This window comes from Dipodomys ordii, unplaced genomic scaffold, assembly GCF_000151885.1.
Source record: "Dipodomys ordii isolate 6190 unplaced genomic scaffold, Dord_2.0 Scaffold24, whole genome shotgun sequence".
NCBI lineage: Eukaryota > Metazoa > Chordata > Mammalia > Rodentia > Heteromyidae > Dipodomys > Dipodomys ordii.
The window spans coordinates 13,880,156-13,902,259 of record NW_012267240.1 but is presented as its reverse complement, the minus strand read 5'-3'; the positions used below and the strand labels follow the sequence as shown (position 1 = coordinate 13,902,259).

Genomic DNA, 22,104 nt, shown 5'->3' with positions numbered 1-22,104 from the left:
TGTTGAGATATAATTCAAATACAATAGCTGTACACATTTTAAATATACAAATTATACAACTGTATATTATACAAATATACAATTATCTCTATACATATGTAAAAGGATTACTTCAAAATAAAGAAGATGGAGCATCAATCCTAAGCCAACACACTAAATTTCCTTACATCCTTCTTTTAATTTCCAGTGAAACCTTTTATGTTTGTACTCAAATGTATAGAAATGCAAGAGAGATAATTTCATGACAGAAATGGAGCAACTCAGGAAGAATGTGATTTGGTTAAGATTTAGAAGTCTGTGCCTTTCACATGGTCGCCCTGCCCTGACATGTGGATGCTAAAGCCAAAATACAAGAAGATATGGCAAACAGGACTCAAGAAACAAAGGACAGCCACCCATTTTGTCCTATCATTGCTAAATGACTCCATGTTCTGGACCATATATATGGTAGATATATGCATGCAACAGAGGGCAGCCAGGAGGAGGAACAGAATGTGGGAACAGCCCACACTAAGCAAAAGGAAAGAAATGTAAACATCACCTGATGTGGAAAAAAATAACTTGTACTGTCAAAGCTCATAGAATTCACAAACTGTATAGACCATGATAAAGACAATTTGCCTTGTGAAAATTAAAATGTGTTTGTGACTCTAACTAAAGCATCACTATTCCACAATACTGTGAAATATGTGAAATTTATGTAATCACCTAATCTCAATTAAAGAAAAAAAGTGAGAGAAGGGAAGGGTTAAGAGAGTGGGTGACAATGTTGTCAAGACACTTTATACTCATACACTGTTTTGTAGAATGGGAACTTCTTTGTACAGCTAAAGATAATTTAAAATATAAATAATTAAATTTTAAAAAAGAAGTCTGTGCCTTTGAAGAAATTTTTCATTTCTCCCACATTGTCTAGTTCATATAAAGTTGGTTATAATAAGCCAGGACTGGTGTCACACAACTGTCAAGAGTCAGAGTCAGTAATGCTGGTCACAATATTTCGTCATTTAAACATCTGGAACACCGGTAAGTAATGTTTACTATGTTACTTCTCTCATGAAATAGAAGGTTTGTGGCTTTCCCCCCTCTTTTTGCTCACTAGTCTGCCCACAAATTGATAATCCTACTGATCACATAATTTTTTTTTGGTCGGTCGTGGGGGCTGAAATCTGTGCCTGGGCACTGTCCCTCAGCTCTTCAGCTCAAAGCTAGCACCCTACCACTCGAGCCACAGTGCCACTTCCATCTTTTTTCTGCTTATGTGGTGCCGATGAATCGAACCCAGGGCCTCATGCATTCAAGGCAAGCACTCAACGACTGAGCCATCTTCCCAGCCCTGATCACATAAAATTTTAAGGTTGGGTTTTCTTGTCCACTGATTTCTATATTAATGCTTCTTATTTCTTCCTTTTACTTTGAATTTCATTTGCTGCCTTACGGTGATACTTGAGATCAATAGACACTTTTTTTCCCTTTTCTACTATACATACTATATCATAAATATCTCTACATTCCTTGATTTCCACAAATTTTGACATGCATGCTGTTTTGTATTCCCATTCCAAACACCTTTTAGTTTCCATTTTTATTTTCTTTTGACATCTGCTTTATTTAGAAGTATATTAATTTAGTTTCCAAATACAGGGATTTAAAATACCTTTCAAGATGTGTGTATGTGTGTGAACGTGCAGGCGCATGCCAGTCTTGGGGCTTAAACTCAAGACCTGGACACTGTCCCTGAGCTTTTTTGTTCAAGGCCAGCACTCCACCGCTTGAGTTACAACTGTACTTCTGACTTTTTGGTAGTTAATTGAAGATGAGTCACAAACTTCTGCTTTGAACCCCAATCCTCAGATCTCAGTCTCCTGAATAGTTAGAATTACAGGTGTGAGCCACTGGTGCTTAGCAGTAATTTTGTTTTTAAGTAGCCAGAGAAGATACTTTACATGATGTGAATTCTTTCAGATTAATAATTATCAAGCTGCTTGGAGGCTCATAATTTTATTTATGTTGTTAAATATGTCATGTACACTTTGAAAAGAACAAATATTCAGTCATCATTGGGTGTAATGTTCTATCAACTTCAATTAAGTTGATTAGTTGTATTTTTCAAGTCTATGGACTTACAGACTGTTTACTTGTCCCATGGAGTTATCTATTTTTTCCCTGGTCAATTTTTGAAGTTTTCTTACAAGTAAATATGTATAGTTTTTTTTCTGTACTCTTGATTTGATCCTTGTCATTATTGAATGATATTATTAATAATAATCATTTTTCTGAACTCTATCTGATATTAAGATAGCTGCCCTAGACTTTTTTTTTTACTTTGGAGGTAGAGATTGCAAGGATTGCAGTTTGAGCCCTACCCAGCTCCCTCACTCCAGAGAAAAAAGAAAGTTAGCAGGATATATCATTATATAAATTGGGTACCTCCCAGCCCCAGTGAACATATAGGTAGGAGAACTGAAGTCCAAGACTAGCACTAGGAAAAAAAAATACAATACCCTATCCAAAAGTAAGAAAACATACAAACTAAAGTTAAAAATCTGAAGATGTGGGCTGGGAAGGTGGCTCAGTGGTAGAGCGCTTGCCTTGCATGCATGAGGCCCTGGGTTCGATTCCTTAGCACCACATAAGCAAAAAGAAAAAAAGCCGGAAGTGGCACTGTGGCTCAAGTGGTAGAGGGCTAGCCTTTAGCTTAAGAGCTGAGGGACAGCGCCCAGGCCCAGAGTTCAGGCCCCACAACTGGACCCAAAAAAATCTGAAGATGTGGCTCAAGTTGTACAGGAGATCTCCTAATAGGCAAAAGACTCTGAATTCAAGCCACAATGCTGCAAAAACCCCCACGAACAACAACAAAAACTCCCAAAACATATGAAATAAAGTGGTTTTCTTGTAATCTGATGAGTTGATTGGATATCAGACATTGTGTGTTTCATCTTGTTGAGTGCTGGATATTTTTGTTTCTAGAATGTCCATGAGCTTTGTTCTGGTATAGGGGTTGAGAACAGCTAGATCCTTTCAGACCTTGCTTTTAAGCTGGGTCAAAGCATCTTTTAGTTTAAAGCTAATTTTGCCCTCTTACTGAGGTAAAATACTTCAGAGTACTCAAACCTGGTATTTGTTTTTGTTTGATGGTTGTGGGCAAGTGTCTCTCAGTTCTTCAACTCAAGGCTAGTGCTCTACCACTTGAGCCACAGTGCCATTTCCAGTTTTCTGGTGGTTTATTGGAGATAAGAGTTTCATGGATTTTCCTTCCCTGGCTGGTTTTGAACCATGATCTTTATATTTGTCTCCTGAGTAGCTAGGATTACAGGCGTGAGCCACCAGTGAGTACTCTAATCTGAATACCCTATCAAATAACCCCAAAGTTATATATGTATTATATATTTAATCTCTGCCCCAAACTATTTCTTGGCACACTGCTCTTGGAACCTTTAAAGTAGTGCTTGAAACATTTAAAGTAGTGCTTTTTAAGTGCTTATGAAATGGCTGAGGGCTAGGGAATCCTGGACAGCTTTTCACGAGAGCTGGTTGCCAGGAGAAACAACCATGACCTTAGAAGATTGAAACTTTTAGACACATACCAAACCGGCAGGGAAGGGTTAAAGGCTGTGTTGATCATTGCTCAATAATAATTTAATTTATTATGCTTACACAATAAAGAAAATGGCAAAGAACAAGGGTTAGAGTGCTGCTGGGTTGCTGAACACGTGGAGGGTAGAGTGATTTATGATTTATGTTGTTGTTTTTTGTCTTTAATTCACTCATGAGATCTCTAGTATGAGAGTGTATGTAGACATTAGTTTGCTGCTGCCTATCAAGGCTGTGGGTATTTTTCATGATCATTCCACATTACATGTGTTCACTTGACAAAGAACATGTTTATACAGATGACCCCTGAATCATGATGACCTTAGTGATTTTTTTGGAATGTTACAATGGTATAAAAGCAGTATGCACTTAGGAGAAATTGCATTTTAAATTCAGAATCTTGATTTTTTTTCCTGGGCTAGAAACATACAATAAAATAGTCCCTTGAGACGCTGGGTAGAGAGCCAGCTAGGTGTAATTACCAGTCAGCCACTCAGACACAAAGACAAATCACCAGTACTCTCTAAAGTTTCTGAGATAACTCAGAAACACCATACTTTAGAGATGTTCAGTAGCTTAGATATATTAAATTCATTTTGTAACATGATATTTGTAACTTAGAATCCCATCTAGGGATCCAGTCTAATCTAGGAGTATCTGTACTGGCAAACATAGTTGTAGCTCTTATCTGAATTGTGTTCAATTTACTTCTACCAAGATAGCCACACTTCAGGAAAGCCCTGTCCACAAGAGGACTTGGGCCCAAGGTGTGGTCAGGAGAGACAGAGAATACACATGGGGTAAAAGGGGCCATTTGTTACTCATAGGTTCCAGAGAGAAAAGGGCAGTATGCTTCCCAGGGCCAGTGGGAAGAGGGGAGTTGTCCAGGACATATAACCAGTGAATGGGGACCAGTAAGACTGAGGATGCTACAGGTCTTTGTTGCAGTTTGGGAGATTCCCCAAGCTTGTTTCCTTTTAGAGAAGCCGGCACAAGCTTTGGGACCACCCTGTGACTGCGAGGTATTCTCTGTAGGTTTCTGTATAGTATATGCTTTATTTGGGCGGGGGGGGGGGAGAGGTGAGTGGAGGTGTCAAAAAGGTTATATTTAGCTATCCCATAAGGAGGTGGCTGTATCTAGGTTGATCACATTTGGAAATTGGAAGGAGGCAGAAAACTAGAACCTATGTCAAGGATGACTCAACCCTGTTTCTAATATATATATATATATATATATATATATATACACACACACACACACACACACATATATAATTTTGCCAGTCATGGGGCTTGAACTCAGGACATGGGCACTGTCCCTGAACTTCTTTTGCTCAAGGCTAGCACTCTACCACTTGAGCCACTGAGCCACTTCCAGATTTTTCTGTTTATGTGGTACTGAGGAATCAAACCCAGAGCATCATGCATGCGAGGCAAGCACTCTACCACTAAGCCACATTCCCAGCCCCCAATTTATATATATATATATATATATATATATATATATATATATATATATATATTTTAATTTTTTTTGGTTCCGGCCGTGTGGCCTGAACTCTGGGCCTGGGCACTGTCCCTCAGCTCTTCAGCTCAAGGCTTGTGCTCTACCACTTGAGCCACAGCGCCACTTCCGGCTTTTTTCTTTTTGCTTATGTGGTGCTGAGGAATGAAACCCAGGGCCTCAGGCATGCAAGGCAAGCGCTCTACCACTGAAATTTATATTTAAAACAACGGCCAGACAACATAAAAATGTAAGAACACACGACAGTATAGACTGTGCAGTCTGTATCCCTTGCCCTATTCTCTTTCATTGGTTTGTTCCTAAGTTATGTTGACTATAATAAACAAGTGGAAATAGTGTTGCCCTGAGTTCTGTGGGCCACTCTAGTAGATAATATAATCCAAGGAGTCAGTTATGGGATCATCTGATTTGTAGCCACTCAGCCAGAAGCACCGGTGACATCTGAAATGGGGACAGTCTAGTAGGAATATAGCACTTAACCTATGGAATTGGATGTTGTGTCCAGGTAGATAGTGTCAGAACTGAGTTCATGGAGGATACCCAGGTGATGTTCAGAGAGGTGAAGAATTGCTTTGTGTGGAAAACACACAACTGGTCATAAAAGTGATCTGGGTACAGGGTGAGTATACCCTTCCTTTTCTCCCTCCCCACACATAAATGGCACTATTCTTAATCTGATCTTTTTATGTGAGCATCACAAAATTCTAATACATCTTGGGCCCTAGTTTTGAATACCCTACACACACACACACACACACACACACACACACACACACACACACACACCTGACTAGTGCCCAGCTGGATATCTAGGGTTCATCTGCAGATTGCTAGTTCTCTCTCTGCCCTGCTCAACACTTCATGGCCTTGGGTTCCACACACACACACACACACACACACACACACACACACACACACACACACACACACACACACACACACACACACACACACACACCTGACTAGTGCCCAGCTGGATATCTAGGGTTCATCTGCAGATTGCTAGTTCTCTCTCTGCCCTGCTCAACACTTCATGGCCTTGGGTTCCCAGTGACTTCTACTTCTGTTTCCCCATCTCAGAGACTGGGTATCAGAGCAACAGCATGGGAAATCTACCTAGGCACAAGCTGAAAGAATCATTGGACACACTTTATTTGTTTCTCATCTCCTAATGTCCTGAGAACTGTTTTATACAATTGATCCAGAGTTCTGTTTCAGACAAGAGAACAAATCTAGTCTTTTTTACTCCCATCTTGGCCAAAGCAAAGGGTCCAACTCAGATTCTTTTGTATCATTTTATTTTTTTCTTGCTTGTAGCACCAGCTAAGTGCCTTTACAGTACTGAAGAGTGTGAAAATGGGAATTCACCTAATTCTGCTTATCATAGACACACCTTTATCTTCTACCAACCACTAAGAAGGTAGCTAAGTTTTCTTGGAGATGCCCTTCACCTTAGATGTTAATCACAAAGCTGTTGTATTTTGTCAAGTGCTTTTTTTGACTTGATGTCATCAAACAAGGTTTCTCTTACATTGTGTACAAGATGCATTGTGTTGACTGATTTTTCAAGTGCAACAGTAACTGTACATTCTTTGGTTAACTATCTGGTCTTGATGTAGTTAGTATTTTAAAATTTAAATAACCATATCTCAGGTCATGAGGGTTTGTTTTCTTATGCCTTTGATTTTGTCCTCTGCATCATGTATGTGTGTGTGAAACTGAGTAGAGAATTATCCCCTCTTCCTATGTATTTAAAAATATTTTTACATATTTAATAGAATTTGTTGCTGATTTCATCGACTTGGAGATTACTGAGGTTTTTTTCAACTTGATATGTACCTTTTCAGATTTGCTGCTTCATCTTGACTCATTTATGGCATTTGTTACATTGTCAAGTATATTAGCATAAGCATTAAAAAAAAGTAAGTTTTTTTCCTTTTGTATTGGAGATTTATTAAACCAGACTTGTGCATGCCAGGGAAGCACTCTACCACTGAGCTTATCTCCAGCCCTTGAAAGCAACATTCTTTCCCCTCCTTTGGTTTAATACAGTTACGAAAACAGAGTAATAGGATATGGGTATTTATATCTGGAAAACAATTTTTTTTTTCATTAGTAGGTTTCAACTTTTTTTGACTAAAAATTTTGAATTTTGGATGGTTGAGATTACTAGTGTGATGTTTACAAAGAGTAATTGTGATTACTAGTGTTATTGTACAGTTTTCACTGTAAAGCTGTGTACAATATAGTTTAATCAATTTCACCCGTTACCCCAGTTTTTCAAATAGTATTTAGTGAGTTTCATTATGCTATCTTCACACCACACACACACACACACTTTCATCACATTAACCTTCTCCTTCCTTTTTCCATATTGCTGATTTCTCCACCCCACAATTTTTCTTTTATGCTCTTACCCTAGCATCATCATCATCATCATTATTTTAGAACTAGATTCCACAATATAAGCAAAAACATGAGGTTTGGGTTTTCTTGTTCATGATGATCTCCAGTTCTATCAATTTTCCTACAAACAATATAATTTAATTCTTCTTTATACCTAAAGAATACGCCATAGTGGACATGTACTAAATTTTCCTTATCCACATATTCTCTTATATATTGAATTGTACTCTTTCAGCTATATGCCCAAGAGTACTATTTTCTATAATGGTTGTATTAATTTATATTCTCACCAACAGTATATAAATGTCCCTTTGTCCCTGAAAAACAATATTCTTTACTCATATTTTAATATTATTATATCTGTAGGTTAAATTGCATCTTAGGCTGGGCACCGTGGCTCATGCCTGTAATCCTAGCTACTCAGGAGGCTGAGATCTGAGGATCGTGGTTCAAAAGCCAGCCCAGGCAGGAAAGTCCATGAGACTCTTATCTCCAATAAACCACTAGAAAACCAGAAGTGGCACTGTGGCTCAAGCAGTAGAGCACTTGCCTTGAGCTGAAGAGTGCAGGGATAGCACCCAAGCCCAGAGTTCAAGCCCCATGACAGACCCCCCCCCAGAAAAAATTGCATCTTAGTATTGCCTATTTTTCGATTTTTAGAAGTTCAATTTGCTTTTTAAAAATTAAATCATTTGTCTTCTTTATAACCCCTTTTCTCCCTGTCCTGGGGCTTGAACTCTGGGCCTGTGCACTATCCCTGAGCTTTTGTGCTCAAGGCTAGTGCTCTACCACTTGAGCCATAGCTCCACTTCTGGCCCCCCCCCCATTTTTTTTCTCCTGTTGTTTTAGTGGAGATAAGAGTCTCAAAGATTTTCTTGCTTAGGCTGGCTTCAAACCACAATCTTAAGATTTCAGCCTCGATTACAGGTTTGAGCCATCGGTGTACCCAGCCTCTATAACCATATTTTGTAAACCCTTGAATGCAAATCCTGATTAAACCTGGTTACAGTTATACTAGCTTTGAGAATGTTTTTATGGTAGTTGAATCATCTTTTTCTTTTCACAGTTTGTTTCTGTTAGACTGATTAGACTATTTTCATTCCTTAAAATGTAGGCTATTGGTCACACTTCCTTTCCTGTCCAGTACTGGGGACTGAGATCAGAACCTTCCACATGCTAGGCAAGTGCTCTACCCATCACTGAGTTTAAAATTTTTGAATGCTCATTTTTTTTTTTTTTTGGTGGGGTGGATTGCTACCTATTTAAGCATACCCCCTCCCCCTACCCTGTTACAAGCTTGGAAGTACTGGGAATCAGAGGACCCTTTAAGAGGTAGGGCCTAATGAGAGGTCTTTAGGCCATAGACTCACAGCTTTTGAAGGAGATAGTAGGTCTCTTCCCTCTTTTGCTCACTGGCCATGAGGTGAGTGGTTTTAATTTACTCCAGTAAAAGGTCATGGGCTGAAACCTCTATACTGTGAATCTAAATACACCCTTTTTTCTCTATACATCAATTATATCAGATATTTGTTAGGATCTTTTGGAATTGTCAGACTTACAACCATACAATATGCTAGGAGTTACAAAGGAGATACACAGAAAGTATTTTTAGGTGTCTGGCTGATAGCATCAACGTTTTAGCCAATGTGAGCATCAGGCAAAATGAGCAACTTTTCAGATATTGTAGTCCTAGTTGTGGAGCAACCTACTGCTGACAGTGTTTATAAGAAAGCAATTGTCCTTGCTGAGCTCTGACCAAATTTCTGTTTGTAAGCAAAATAAATTATTATTTTTGCCTTAAGAGGTTAAGTTTGTTATGGTCTTTATGTGGTAATCAATATCTGGAACAGATATCATACCATTAAGTGCTGTGATAGAAGTGGCCAATCAGCCAATTATTTAACAAGTATTTAGAATGTACCTATTGCTGGTCAAGTACTGAGTCAGAAAATGCTAATTTAAGTTTGACTGTAAAGTTAGAGACCTAAGATTTATCTAAATAGAGCAACCAGTAATAGTTGCTTGTCAGAAGATATGGAAGGGACATTTGGTCATGTCAGTGGGCTCTCTCCCTGCCCCCACCCCCAAAAAAGAAAAACAACTAGAGAGTATGAGGAAAAAAAGCTCTGGGGAGATAAGGCACTCAGGGACCTTTAATTAAATATGTAATACTAAAGAATTAGGGTTTAATCCAGAAGGCAGGAGAGACTCTGTATTTGTAATCAAATACTTAATGACTAAGTCTTCCAATAAAGGTATCTACTCCAGTAAAAGTTAAATCACATAAGCCTCCTTATCCCTATGTCATTTCCAGAATCTAGAATAGATCCTGAGATGCAGAAGGAGTTAATAAATATTTATATAGGCTATATAAAAATTTTAATATTGTATCAGATTTGTGTTAGGTAAGCCATTCTTTTGTTGTTGTTGTTGTTGCTCATGAGGCTTGAACTCAGGGCTTAGGCACTGACTAGTGCTCAAGACTAGTGCTCTACCACTGTGGAGCCACATCTCTACTTCCAGCTTTTTGGTGGTTAATTGGAGATAAGAGTCTCAGGTACTTTCCTGCCTGGGCTGGCTTCAAACTGTGATCCTCTGATACTCAGGATGATTTACAGCTGTGAGCCACTAGCACCCAACATGCTTGCAGTCATCTACAGAATTGTTCAGATATCTGTACTTGTGTTAGAGTGGTCTTCCACAACAAAAGACCAGACTGACTGAAATAGCACAAATTAATTATTTTACAGTAATGGAAACTGGAGGTATAAAATCAAGATATGAGCAACACTGAGTTCTGGTGAGAACTCTTAATTGCTTGTAGATAGCTGCTTTTTCACCATTTCACAACATAGAGAAAACAATGTGGTATCTCTTTTCACAAGGGCACCAATCTAGAGCCCCAAGCTTCATGACCTCATCTAAATCTCATTATCTCTCTTAAGACCCATCTCCAAATACCATCACACTGGTATGAAGGTTTCAATATAGGAATTTTGAGGTATACACTTAATTCCATAGCAGTGGGCAAAGAGAAAATGTAATAGGAGATGAGTGTTACTTTAATTTCTTCCACTCCCTTCACCCCTCCCCTCATATCCCAAGAAATCCAAGAGTGTCTGAAACTGTATATAATATTGAACCATATAAGCCACACACATGTGTATATAATATCTGCATAAAGTATTTTCTCTCCAATTGACCACCAAAAAGCTCAAGTGATAGAGCACTTGTCAGTGAGCACAAAGAAATCTCAGGGACAACACCTAGGCACACACACACACACACACACACACACCCCTACACGTACTTACCCTGTAAGCAAGCACTGTATACTGATACTAATCCGACGGTTGGCATGCCAATATTGTTTTCCATGCTATGTCTGGAATTATAATTTGTTTATAGTTTACATGATGGCAATTTACATGAAAGAGGAGCTTCCAAAATTTGTGCAAAATCTCCAGCTGGTGTTCCTTAAAATTTCTACACAATGGAGACTATTTTTTTAAAAAAAATTACCCCTGTAACGTTATGAAATCGACATTTAGAATTGCTAGCCATCAATTGCTACTCCAGGTCTCAGTTTCCCCTTTCCTTTCTCAGGTTCGGGCGTCTAATCCCGGGCGGGGGAAACTCCTTCTTCTCTGCCCTGCACGCTGCCGGGTGACAGCACCGTGAGTCAGGAGGCGTCGACGCCCTGTCAGCCGTGACTCGAGCTTCTGGGATCCCCGGTAAGCGCGGTGAGGTGACCTCGGCCCGACACCCCCTCTTTGGGGCCGTAGAGCCGATTCCTTCCCCTCACAGGACCCCATCTAAGCAAGGGTCCTGTGCCCCCGTCCCGAAATCACACTCCTCAAGGCCTTTTTACTCAGCAGACCACCCCCAAAGACTTTCCATCTCCCCTCCCGAGGACTGCAAGGTTACACCAGCCGACCACATACACAAGTAGGCGCGGGGTGCAACCCGGCGCTCGGCTGGACCCACACGAACCCACCTCTCCCTTTCTCCTCCATCGGAGTCACTCCGGGGGTCCTTAGACGGCTTAGGCGCGCCTGAAGGACCCTATCCCTCGGAGACTCCTGGCCCGAAGGAAAAACATTCCTTCGTGGTTCCACGCACGAGAGACCAGAAGCAGAGTGGGGAAGGGGACCCGCTTGGGTGGGTCCGGGGCTGGTGGGGACGGGTTCTTGTCAGGTTTGTCTCCGGCAGAGCCGAGGTCGCCTGGGTTCCCGACATGCCCCGCGCCGGGGTCCTTGTTCGCTTTGCTGTTGCCGCCGCGGCCACCGAGGTTGCTCGGGGTGGGTGAGAGGTGGAGCTGCCGGGGCGTCTGAAGGAAATTGGCCCCGGGGGAGGGTGGGAGGGGGAGTCGTTGGTTTCCCTTCTTCTCACCCCGACTCGCGTGGTGTGGACGGGGAGGCCCCGCGGGCCTCTCGGCACGCCGTGGACATGCCTCTGTTTGCCACCAATCCCTTCGACCAGGATGTGGGTGAGTGTCTGGCCGCTCCCGGTCCCCACCACCCCCCAGGGCCACCAGCCCCCCCTCGGGCCGCCCGGGGGAACGTTCTAGACGCCGGGGCCTTGGGGTCAGCTCTTCCCTTTCTCCTCCGAGGTTCTTTAAAGAGGAAAGCTTGGCGCTCCCACCCCCCCCTTTTATTTTGAGGATTGGGACCCCCCCCCCGAGAAGCTCTGCGGGGGGGGCCTGGAGCTCGGGCCGGGCTGACCCCCCCAACTTCGGGGCCTGGGAGGAGCCGCTGGGACTTCACGCCTCTGGAAGACCTGGGAAGGGCTGAGGCGTCTGTATCTCGGCTCGAGTAACCAGACTGCAAGCCCCAGAGCAAAAGTTGTTTCTTCCCCCCCCCCCCCCCCCCCCCCCGCCAGATGCAAAAAAGAAGAAGAAAAGCATTGGAAAGTAGCGGAATGGTTTCCGAGGACGTCCCTGCGTTTAGAGAGGTTTCCGAGCTCCCTTGTTAACGGTCCCCGGAGGCTCGGAAGAGCGCGGCGCGGCGCCGGGGTGTAGGCAAGAAGGTTGGGAAAGATGAGATAACTTGGCCCCAGCTTGTGAGCACGGGGCGACTGACTCGTAAGACACCTTTCTCTCGACGCTGGGTCGCGGTGCTTTTTGAAAGGAAGCGTGGAGGAGGAGGACTTTGAAGTCTCACCCAAGTGTTGTCCGCAGTGCTGAGTCTTGGTTGTTTGGGGAATGACTCTTGGGTGTTAGGGACTGCTCGTAACCGTAACCGATTCAACAGGTTAGCTTCTCGGTTGGCTGGTTTGTTGTGTTTTCCTGGCCCGAAGATAATCATTGTTGGATTTGAGTTTGAGGGTGACTCGAATGCACTTCGGAACCATCTTGACACAAAAGTGTGCAATAAAAGCCAGCCAAATGTCATATTCAGGTCCTGTGAGGCAGGATTTAACAGTTCCTATTATAACCAAAGAATATAACCGTTTATGCATCTTTATTCTTTGTGCCGCTCCTGAGACTTGAACTTGGTCTGGGCGCTGTCCCTGAGCTTATTTGTCACTTGAGTCTCAGCTCCACTTCTGGCTTTTGGGCGATTAATTGAAGGTAAAGAGTTACACAGACTTTGCTGCTTGTGCCAGCTTCGAACTGCGATCCTCAGATCTCAGCTTCCTGAATAGCTAGGATTACAGGCATGAGCCAGCAGTGCCCAGCTGCATCTTTATTTTGGTTGAGGTTTGGATTATCATTAGAAATGGTTCAATTCAGCCTCTGCTGTCTTATAACTTGCAAGGCAATGTAGACTCTTTGAGTTCCAGTGTTTTATCTTTAAGGAAGGGAAAACAATTTTGTTCTGTGATTTAATGAAATAGTATATGTAAGAGCCCTGACTACAGTGCCTTTATATAGCAGGTACTCCACAGATGCTTATTTTTGTTGTAGTTTGCATGTCTTGATCTTAGCAGTGGATGGAACTTCAGAAATCCCCAGTAATTCAAAATAAGAAATGAATTGGCAAATTATACATAATTAGTACTTGGCACACTACATAGTGCTCATTGATTTAAGAGACTTAAGACATATGATAAACAAGACCTGGTTGCTGCTCTTAGGCAGCTTTACAACTTACTACATCCATCTCTAGGGCAGATACTAAAATAAAACAACTTGGTACTTGCTGCACCTTACTTACTTCCAGCACCTTCAGTGTCATTTTGGGGCTACTATACTAACTGGCTACCACCTAGCCAATTGCCTTTATAGCCTAATGACTTGGTTTGTTTTTATGATGCTATGAATTGAACCTAGGGCCTCATGCATGTTCCTACTGAGTTTTTTGAACACACATCTGCATTAGATTCATATAAATTTCTTTTTTTCTTTTTTGGGTCCAGTCGTGGGGCCTGAACTCTGGGCCTGGGCGCTGTCTCCCTCAGCTCTTTAGCTCAAGGCTAGCACTCTACCACTTGAGCCACAGCGCCACTTCCGGCTTTTTTCTTTTTTCTTATGTGGTGCTGAGGAATCGAACCCAGGGCCTCATGCATGCAAGGCAAGTGCTCTACCACTGAGTCCCCTTCCCAGACCTCATACAAATTTCTCAATGTCAAACCTGTTCTGTATCTATACCACCCAATTCAAGTACAGGCTCCTTCTTGCTTTCCTGCTTTTGTTTCTTCTTTCTTTCTGCATATCCCTGTGTTTTAAGGCTACCTCAGAATCCAACTGGTTATACCTGAATTATTTCCTGATTATCCTAACCTGCAGTTTCTTAGTAGCAACATGATTGATAGGTCTACATAAATATCCTTGGGTTCAGGCCGGGAAAGATTGTGGTCTGTTCTTTACATTGTAGATTTTATGTGTTGATTCATCCTCGTCCTTAATAGATTTGTGTGGTGTCCCCACTGCCTGCCACTCAAGGTTTTAAAGGTTTGCCAAAATAGCTCCCAATTGAGAGCCGAGAGCCACTGCTATATAATCTATTGTAATTTTCATGAAAACCAGTTTAGCAGGGTTTTTTGGTTTGTTTGTTTTTTGTCTTGTCTCATGGGGCTTGAACTCAGGGCCTGGGAGCTATCCCTGAGCTCTTCAGCTCAAAGCTAGTGCTCTACTATGTTGAGCCACAGTGCCACTTTCGGTTTTCTGATGATCAAAGTCTCACTGCCCATCTGGCTTTGAACTGTGATCCTCAGATCTCAGCCTTCCGAGTAGCTAGGATTAAAGGCATGAGCCATCAGTGCCCGGCTTTTATGTTTTGCTCCTTACTTTGGTGGCTACATAGCGGACTCTTTCTTCCTTCCCACAAGGGCCTGTGCTTGCTAGACAAGCACTCTGTTATTTGAGTAGAGCCCTAAGTCCAATCATAGAAGGTTTTAAATAAATGGTTGTTGTTTTGTTTTGTAGGTTGTAGGGCTTGAACTCAGGGCCTGGGCACTGTCCCGAGCTCTTTTTGCTCAAGGCTAATGTTCTGATGCTTTGAGCCACAGCTCCATTTCCAGTTTTTGAGTGGATATGGGAGATGAGAGTCTCTTGGGGACTTTTCTGCTTGGGCTGGCTTTGAGCTGCAATCTTCCGATCTCAGCCTCTGGAATAGCTAGGATTACAGGCATGAGCCACTGTCACCCTGCAAATCAATGTTTTTTGAGTAGAGAATATGTATGTTGAAACTGCTAGATAGATTTTTTTTTTCAATATTGAAGTTTGATCTCAGAGCTGTGTGTACTCTACTGTGAGCCATGCTTGTATAGCCCTTTCAGTTGCTGGTTACTTTTATAACAGGATCTTCTGACTGGACCTTTATCTCCCTATTTTAGGCTTCCTATCATTGCTAAATGACAGCATGTTCCACCATGCAATTCTTACATGATTTTCTCTACCTTAGCTGTCCTCAAACCATAATCCTCTACTATCAGCTTTTCAGGTAGCTGTAGTTGTGAGCTGCTGACACTCAGCTGACTTTAACCTTCTTGAATGTAGGAACACTGCTTTGTTCTAGAAAAACTTAGTCATTTGTGGATTGGGAGGCAGTTCTCATGTAGCTCAGGCTGGCCTGAGCTTCCTGCCTCAGCCTCGAAAATATGGAGACTGTGGGTATGTATCACCATACCTAGCAGGGAAAAACTTGCTTTTTAAAGTTCATCAAACTTTGTTTATGTGGATCAATTCTCCTCATGATGTGTGTTTTGAAACATCCTGAAAGTTTATGTAAGAAGCCCCTTATACTTCCAGTTAATACTTGGAAAGAATGCGTAGTCTCCCATGTTTAGTTGTTTATAGAACTGCATGTAAAATACAGTATGTAGAATACATTTTACCAATATTATTTTCCAATGTATCTGTCAATTAGTATGCCAGTTATAGTAAAGCATTCCATTTAACTAATTTGTTATTTTAAATCACTTAACATTGTACATTTTCATGTTTTCAAAATTTACTAACCTTATTTATATACAGAATCTGTTACTCAGAAATTGACTGATTTATATAATATAGTTTTTGTTGTTGTCGTTTTATGGTTTTTTTGGGGGGGAGGGGGAGGGTTGGGTAGCAGTACTGAGGATTGAGCTTAGGGCCTTATGCTTGGTAGGCAAGTGCTCTGCCACTAGACCGTGTACATTCAGTCCTTTTGCCTTTAGTTTGTTTTTTAGATAGGTTCTCAAGCAAGCTTCTATCCTGGATGCTACCTGACTATCATCCTACTTCTACCTTCTTGAGTATCTGGGGCCATGGCATACATCTCCATACTTTTGTCTAGGATACCACTGAACTTTATTCCTCTTAAGATCTCTACCTCCAGAGTAGCTGGATACAGTTGTATGCCACATGCCCAGCTAAACTTTTCTTAAATTAAGGCAGAATGCTAGCAGTAGCTTTTTCTTGAAGTAACACATAGACATAGGATTATATTTTTAGTTGTAGTACAAGAATTTTTGTTTCATTTGTTCCCTGCTGTACTTTAAGCATGTAGACTATGTCTGTCATCAAAAAATGTTTACTGAATAAATCTCATGTGGACATATTTCTTCTAAGTTATGAAGATAATTAAAAGTCTCATTTCATCAAGTTTTCATGTATAAGTCACTGCCAGGCACCAGTGGCTCACGCCTGTAATTCTAGCTACTTAGGAGGCTAAGATCTGAAGATCATGGTTTGAAGCCAGTCTTGGCAGGAAGTCCATGAGGTGCTTATCTCCAATTAATCACAGAAAAAGCTGTCACTGTGGCTCCAGTGGTAGAGCTCAGGGCTACTTGAGCCAAAAGTAGCTCAGGGAGAGCGCCTAGGCCCAGAGTTCAAGCACCAGGACGGCCCAGAAAAAAAAAAAAGTCACTACTGACCAACATTTTATCAAATGAATTTTTCACCTATTTCTTTGTGGATCACTTAAATAGTTCTCTTCAATATACTCTATTCCTGGGTTTTCAGTGCCCCAACTGCCTTCTGTTATGCTATTACCTTTTTCTTTGCTGCTTCTTACAGTGTCTGAGTATATATTGGTGTTCAGTTCACAAAGCTCTTCAGCACTTTTTGCTCTTGGAGTTTTGGGAGACAACTTCTTGTTAGGAATTCAGCCCTGGAATGACATGGCTTGAGTTCAAATCGCAGGCTTACTCTTTCTCAGCTGTGTGCTTTAGGCTGGCTAGATAGCTATTCTGTACCTTTGCTTCCTCATTTTTAATATTAGGTATAGACAGGGACAGTAACAGTTCTTACCTTGGAGGGTTGCAAAGTGAGTTGAGTAAGTAGTTGTGAAGCATTTAGAATTTTTTTTATTTTTGCTTTTCATTTATGCATTAAATTTTAAGGAAAAAAACATACAGTCATTTTTAAATGCCAAGAATAGTTGGGTGACTCCTAAATTTATGTACTCAGTCATAATCTGAGTTCCAGATTGAGACATCTGTCCTTTCAGCATTTCCACTTGAATTCTGGTAAGAGTCTAAAAAATTCAATTCTTAGTTCCTTTCTCCCAACCTTATGCCTTCATCCTTGATCCTTACCCAGTTCAGTAAATGACACCATGAAGACTTCTTGCTAGTCAGTTCTAATGTCTAGAATTTATTAATTTCTTTTTCCTTCACACTTCACAGATATTCTGTCATTAAGAACTTTTGCTTTACTTAAAAAATATATTTAGGCCACTTATGGTGGCTCTAGTCTATAATCCAGTTTCTTGAGAGGCAGAGATTGGGAAGGTCACTATTTGGGGCCAGCCCTGACAATGTTATCAAGACCCAGTCTCAACTGCACACCTGTCATCCAGCTGCATTGGAGAAAAGTACCTGAAGTAAAAAGTCTGGGTTTGTGCCTTAAAAAGTAGGCCTAGCAAATTCAAACCCTGAGTTCAAAAACCCCAGTACTTCCAAGAATCTCTTAATCTCTTTCTGACCCTATGGCAAGTGCTTTCCGGTAAGATTCTGTGTTGCTACAAGTCAGTTTTCATTTACAAAGGCCATTGATCTTTACAAAATTGTGAATAAAGATCACTGACATGCTCATACCCCTCTAGTAGCTTCCCATACAATGTAAAGGAAAATACAAGTTCTTTATTGTGGGCAACAGTCTGGCAATCTCCTTTCTGACTCTCTGTGATTGTGATCTCCATACTCTTTCTGTCATGCCAACCAGGCTTCTTGAAGAAGAAACAAGCACTCCAGGCTCATTTTGCTCTGCAGCTGTCATATGCCATTTTCTTTGCCTAAGTTACTGTTTCCCTGAGTAATGTTTTGATTTTTTTTTTGGAGGATAGGATTTCACATTTTGCTGAGGGCAACCTTGAACTTTGCTACTCCTACCTGCACAGCTGGGATTACAGGAATGTGGCAACCTGTTTGGCCCCTCCCTAGGTATTTTAAGGGTACAGTGTCTATCAGATTGCTCAGGACTCACTTTGTAAGAGAGGCTTTTGCTACTTTCTGTTAGAAATCCATCTTTTACTCACTCACTGCTTCCTTGCTCCATTTTATTTTTATTTATAGCCCTTGACCATCTTACATTAAATTGATTGTCCCTTGTATGGGATGTGAATTCCATAAACATGAAAACTTTTTCATTTTGTTCCATAACAATTTGGAGACAATGCTTGGTAAACAGTAAGCACTCATTATTCAGTAATGAATTATTGAACTTTCTCTAGATTATTAAAGTTGTTTCTTTTCATTGTTCTGTTACTTGAAAGATTAAAATATCAGAAAACTGAGTGTATCTTTCCTAGTCTGGTTTTTCTTTGGTAGATTTCTACTTATCTTGACATAAAATTCAAGAGATATATTTTCCCTCTTTTTTTTTTTTTTTGAGTGGTAGGTATTGAAGACAGGACTTTCCATATGATAGGCAAGCAGTCTACTAACTCAGCTTTATCTCTAGACTTTGGCCTTGGGGTTTTGTTAGAGTCTGCTCTAGAACTTGATTTTCCTGCCTTCTTCTAAGCAAATGCTGGGATTACAGGAACACACCACTGAGTCTGTTAACAAGAGATGTCTGAATCATTCACCTGTTCATGCTAAATTAGTCTTTACTTTTATAATAGTAAATTTGTATTTTGAGTCAAACTATTTCAGTCAGGATAAAAATATCTTACTCCTGGGGTTGCTATGTGGATTATGTAGAAACATTTGACATTCCAACTTTTTATTGCAGTGGATATGTCTCAAAGTCCTGGAACTGGCCATGTTCAAAGTATTTTGAAACTTTCCCCCTCTACTCTTTGGTGACGGGTACATTAATTGTTTACTTAATCACAATAAAGTCTGGGGGTCATCTTGATGTATATAGTTTTTAATTCTTTATATTCCAAGCAACAAATAACTATTGTGTACTGTGTTCTCTGTGCCAGACATTCTGAATATTCCCCTCAGGGATTCTAGCTTGCTGAAGTCTGTAAGGTCTATCTTCCTATTGAATCCATCCCTCTATGCAACTGCTTGATGGGTATCTAGCATTGTACTCTTAAACTAGTGCAGAAGTCTTTATCTAACTGTTCTTTTCCACCTGTATTCTGGGTGGCAGATAGTTACATATTAAGATTAAAATAACTAGATTCTGAAGATTTCACAGTAATATCAAATTGTTAGAGTCATTTATAATTTAAAAAGTTCTAAAATGAGTTTCATTTCTGATTTATATTGGCATTTGAATCCGATAGCAATTTCTGTTTGTGCGTACAGAAGCAAAGCATGTAAATTCATGGATGTTCAGGTATTTGCTAACCATTATCATACATTCCTGGATATGTATTTGGTTCAGTAACTATGAGATTATAATTAAGGTAGCAGGCAGTTTATACAGGAGACTGAGGTAGGAGGCCAGTCAGGGTTACATAGTGTTCAGAGCTAATCTGAGCTATATGGCAAGATCCTGTCTCAAAAGAACAAAAGGAAACAAAATGACAGATTAATAAGAAAAGTATGACAAATTTATTTGACCATAATTTTACCTGGCAGGGGAACCATTAGATCTCAGACTCAGGGTAAGCCATCCAATTTCATGGTTAGATTTGATGAAACATGGACAGCCATGTAGGGTATAAGTTAATGATTTGACTGAGGAAGCCCTGCAAGTTGTGTCTGTTGATTCTCATTTGGACCCTTTAATTGTATTATTTTTTCTGAGTATGAGATAAGACTTCTCTGGATTGAGGATCTTAATTTCTTTATGGCCAGCTCCTAGTCAGAAATCATCATCATTGTGGTAATTACCATTTTTCTAGTTTTTGTGGCCCACCTTGGGGAAGAGCAATTCTTTTTTTATAGCTTACTCTTTTTTTTGGTACGTTTTTTATTGTAAAAATTCTGTATAGAGGAGTTACAGTTACCTGAGCAAGGTAATGAGTACATTTCCTATTGAGTATTGTTGCCTCCTCCTTTGTTTTCCCCCTACCATCCCTTCCCTCCCACCTCCACAACTACCCCTGCCGAAGTTGCAAAGTTCGTTTTCAACATAGTGTTTTGTACATCTCATTGTTTCAATGGGTCAGCCTGTATTGTTATTTAAGCATTTTGTTTTTTCCCTTCCCCTCCCCAAATTAGAGGAGTGTATATACAAGATGCAGGGCACCGACATCAATCAAATACTGTGGACATAGGGGTTATACCGTGGGGGAGGAACATACAAAGAAACAAAGAAAAAATCACATTATAAATACATTAGAAACAATGGCAACAAAGAAAAAAGGTATTTGTGGTACCTATCTTGGGGTTCATTTCACTTAATGTCATCTTATATGGTCATATGTACATAGCTTTTGGCCTTTTCTGATTGTCCTACACATGTACTAGTTATTGCAAATAAGGGAAACCAGGGGACCTATGTTTCTTTGGGCCTGGCTTACTTCACTTAATATAATTTTTTCCAAATCTTTCCATTTCCTAACAAATGGGGCAATGTCATTGTTTCTGATGGAGGCATTGAATTCCAGTGTATATATATATATACATTTTCTTGATCCATTCATCTACTGAGGGGCATCTGGGTTGGTTCCATATCTTAGCTATGGTAAATAATGCTGCGATAAACATAGTTGTGCCGGTAGCCTTAGTATGGCCTTTTTTGTGATTGTTTGGGTAAATGCCCAGAAGTGGGATTGCTGGGTCATAGGGGAGCTCTATGTGGAGTCTTTTGAGGAGCCTCCATACTACTTTGCAAAGTGCTGAACAAGTTTACACTCCACCAACAATGCAGTAGGGTTTTAGTTTACTCTTTTTATGACTTGTGCTTGAGCTAATGAGCGACAAGAGACAAAAGGCCAGGGTGAAAAAATCAGAGAGGAACTGCTTTATTTGAGGTTTCTTTTTTGAGCCCCAGCTCTGAAATCACAAATATTTTAGATGTTTTGTATTCTTACAAAAGGGATTCATTGTGTGAACAACTTGCTTTTGTAATCTTCTATATTAGAAGATTGTAAATGCTGCTCTGATTTGAAAACATTGTGAGCATGTCCTTCGGGGGTTCATGTGAGGAAACTTGCCATGGTCACTATACAAGGTAGTGCACCCATTTATTAGGAAATGGAAAGACTTGGAAACTTGGAAAAAATCATATTAAGTGAAGTAAGCCAGATCCACAGAAATACAGGTCCCATGGTTTCCCTCATTTGCAATAATTAGTATATGTCTAGGATAATTTTAATTTTATTAAATGAGCAGAGAAGCTCAAAAGCTATGTACATATGACCATATAAGATGATGCTAAGTGAAATGAATTCCAAGATAAGGACACAAGAGGTCTTTCTTTGTTGTTTTTAGTGTAGTATATGATTTTTGTTTGTTTGTTTCTTCTCCCTATGGTATATCCTCTGTGGTCACTGTACTTGATTTTGGTACCCTACATCTTGTATATATATTTGTCATATTTGGGGAGGGGCAGGGGAATAACAAAACCTTGAAACAAGGACACAGGATGACCCATTGCAACAATAATACTCATTTTTTTTTTTTTTGTTGTTGTTTTTGGGTCCGGCTGTGGGGCCTGAACTCTGGGCTTGGGCACTGTCCCTCAGCTCTTCAGCTCAAGGCTAGCGCTCTACCACTTGAGCCACAGCGCCACTTCCAGCTTTTTTCTTTTTGCTTATGTGGTGCTGAGGATTCGAATCCAGGGCCTCATGCATGCAAGGCAAGCG

General features: G+C 40.6%; 1 protein-coding gene across 1 annotated transcript in view; it reads left to right on the top strand.

Moving 5' to 3' along the window:
• Positions 1–11,894: 11,894 nt before the first annotated feature.
• Positions 11,895–22,104, top strand: part of Stam (signal transducing adaptor molecule (SH3 domain and ITAM motif) 1) — a 42,690-nt gene continuing 32,480 nt past the window's right edge. Inside the window, exon 1 of the mRNA XM_013014753.1 lies at positions 11,895–12,014. Within this exon, the coding sequence (XP_012870207.1) occupies positions 11,975–12,014 (40 nt within the window). The 5' untranslated portion in view covers positions 11,895–11,974. The remainder of the gene's footprint in view (positions 12,015–22,104) is intronic.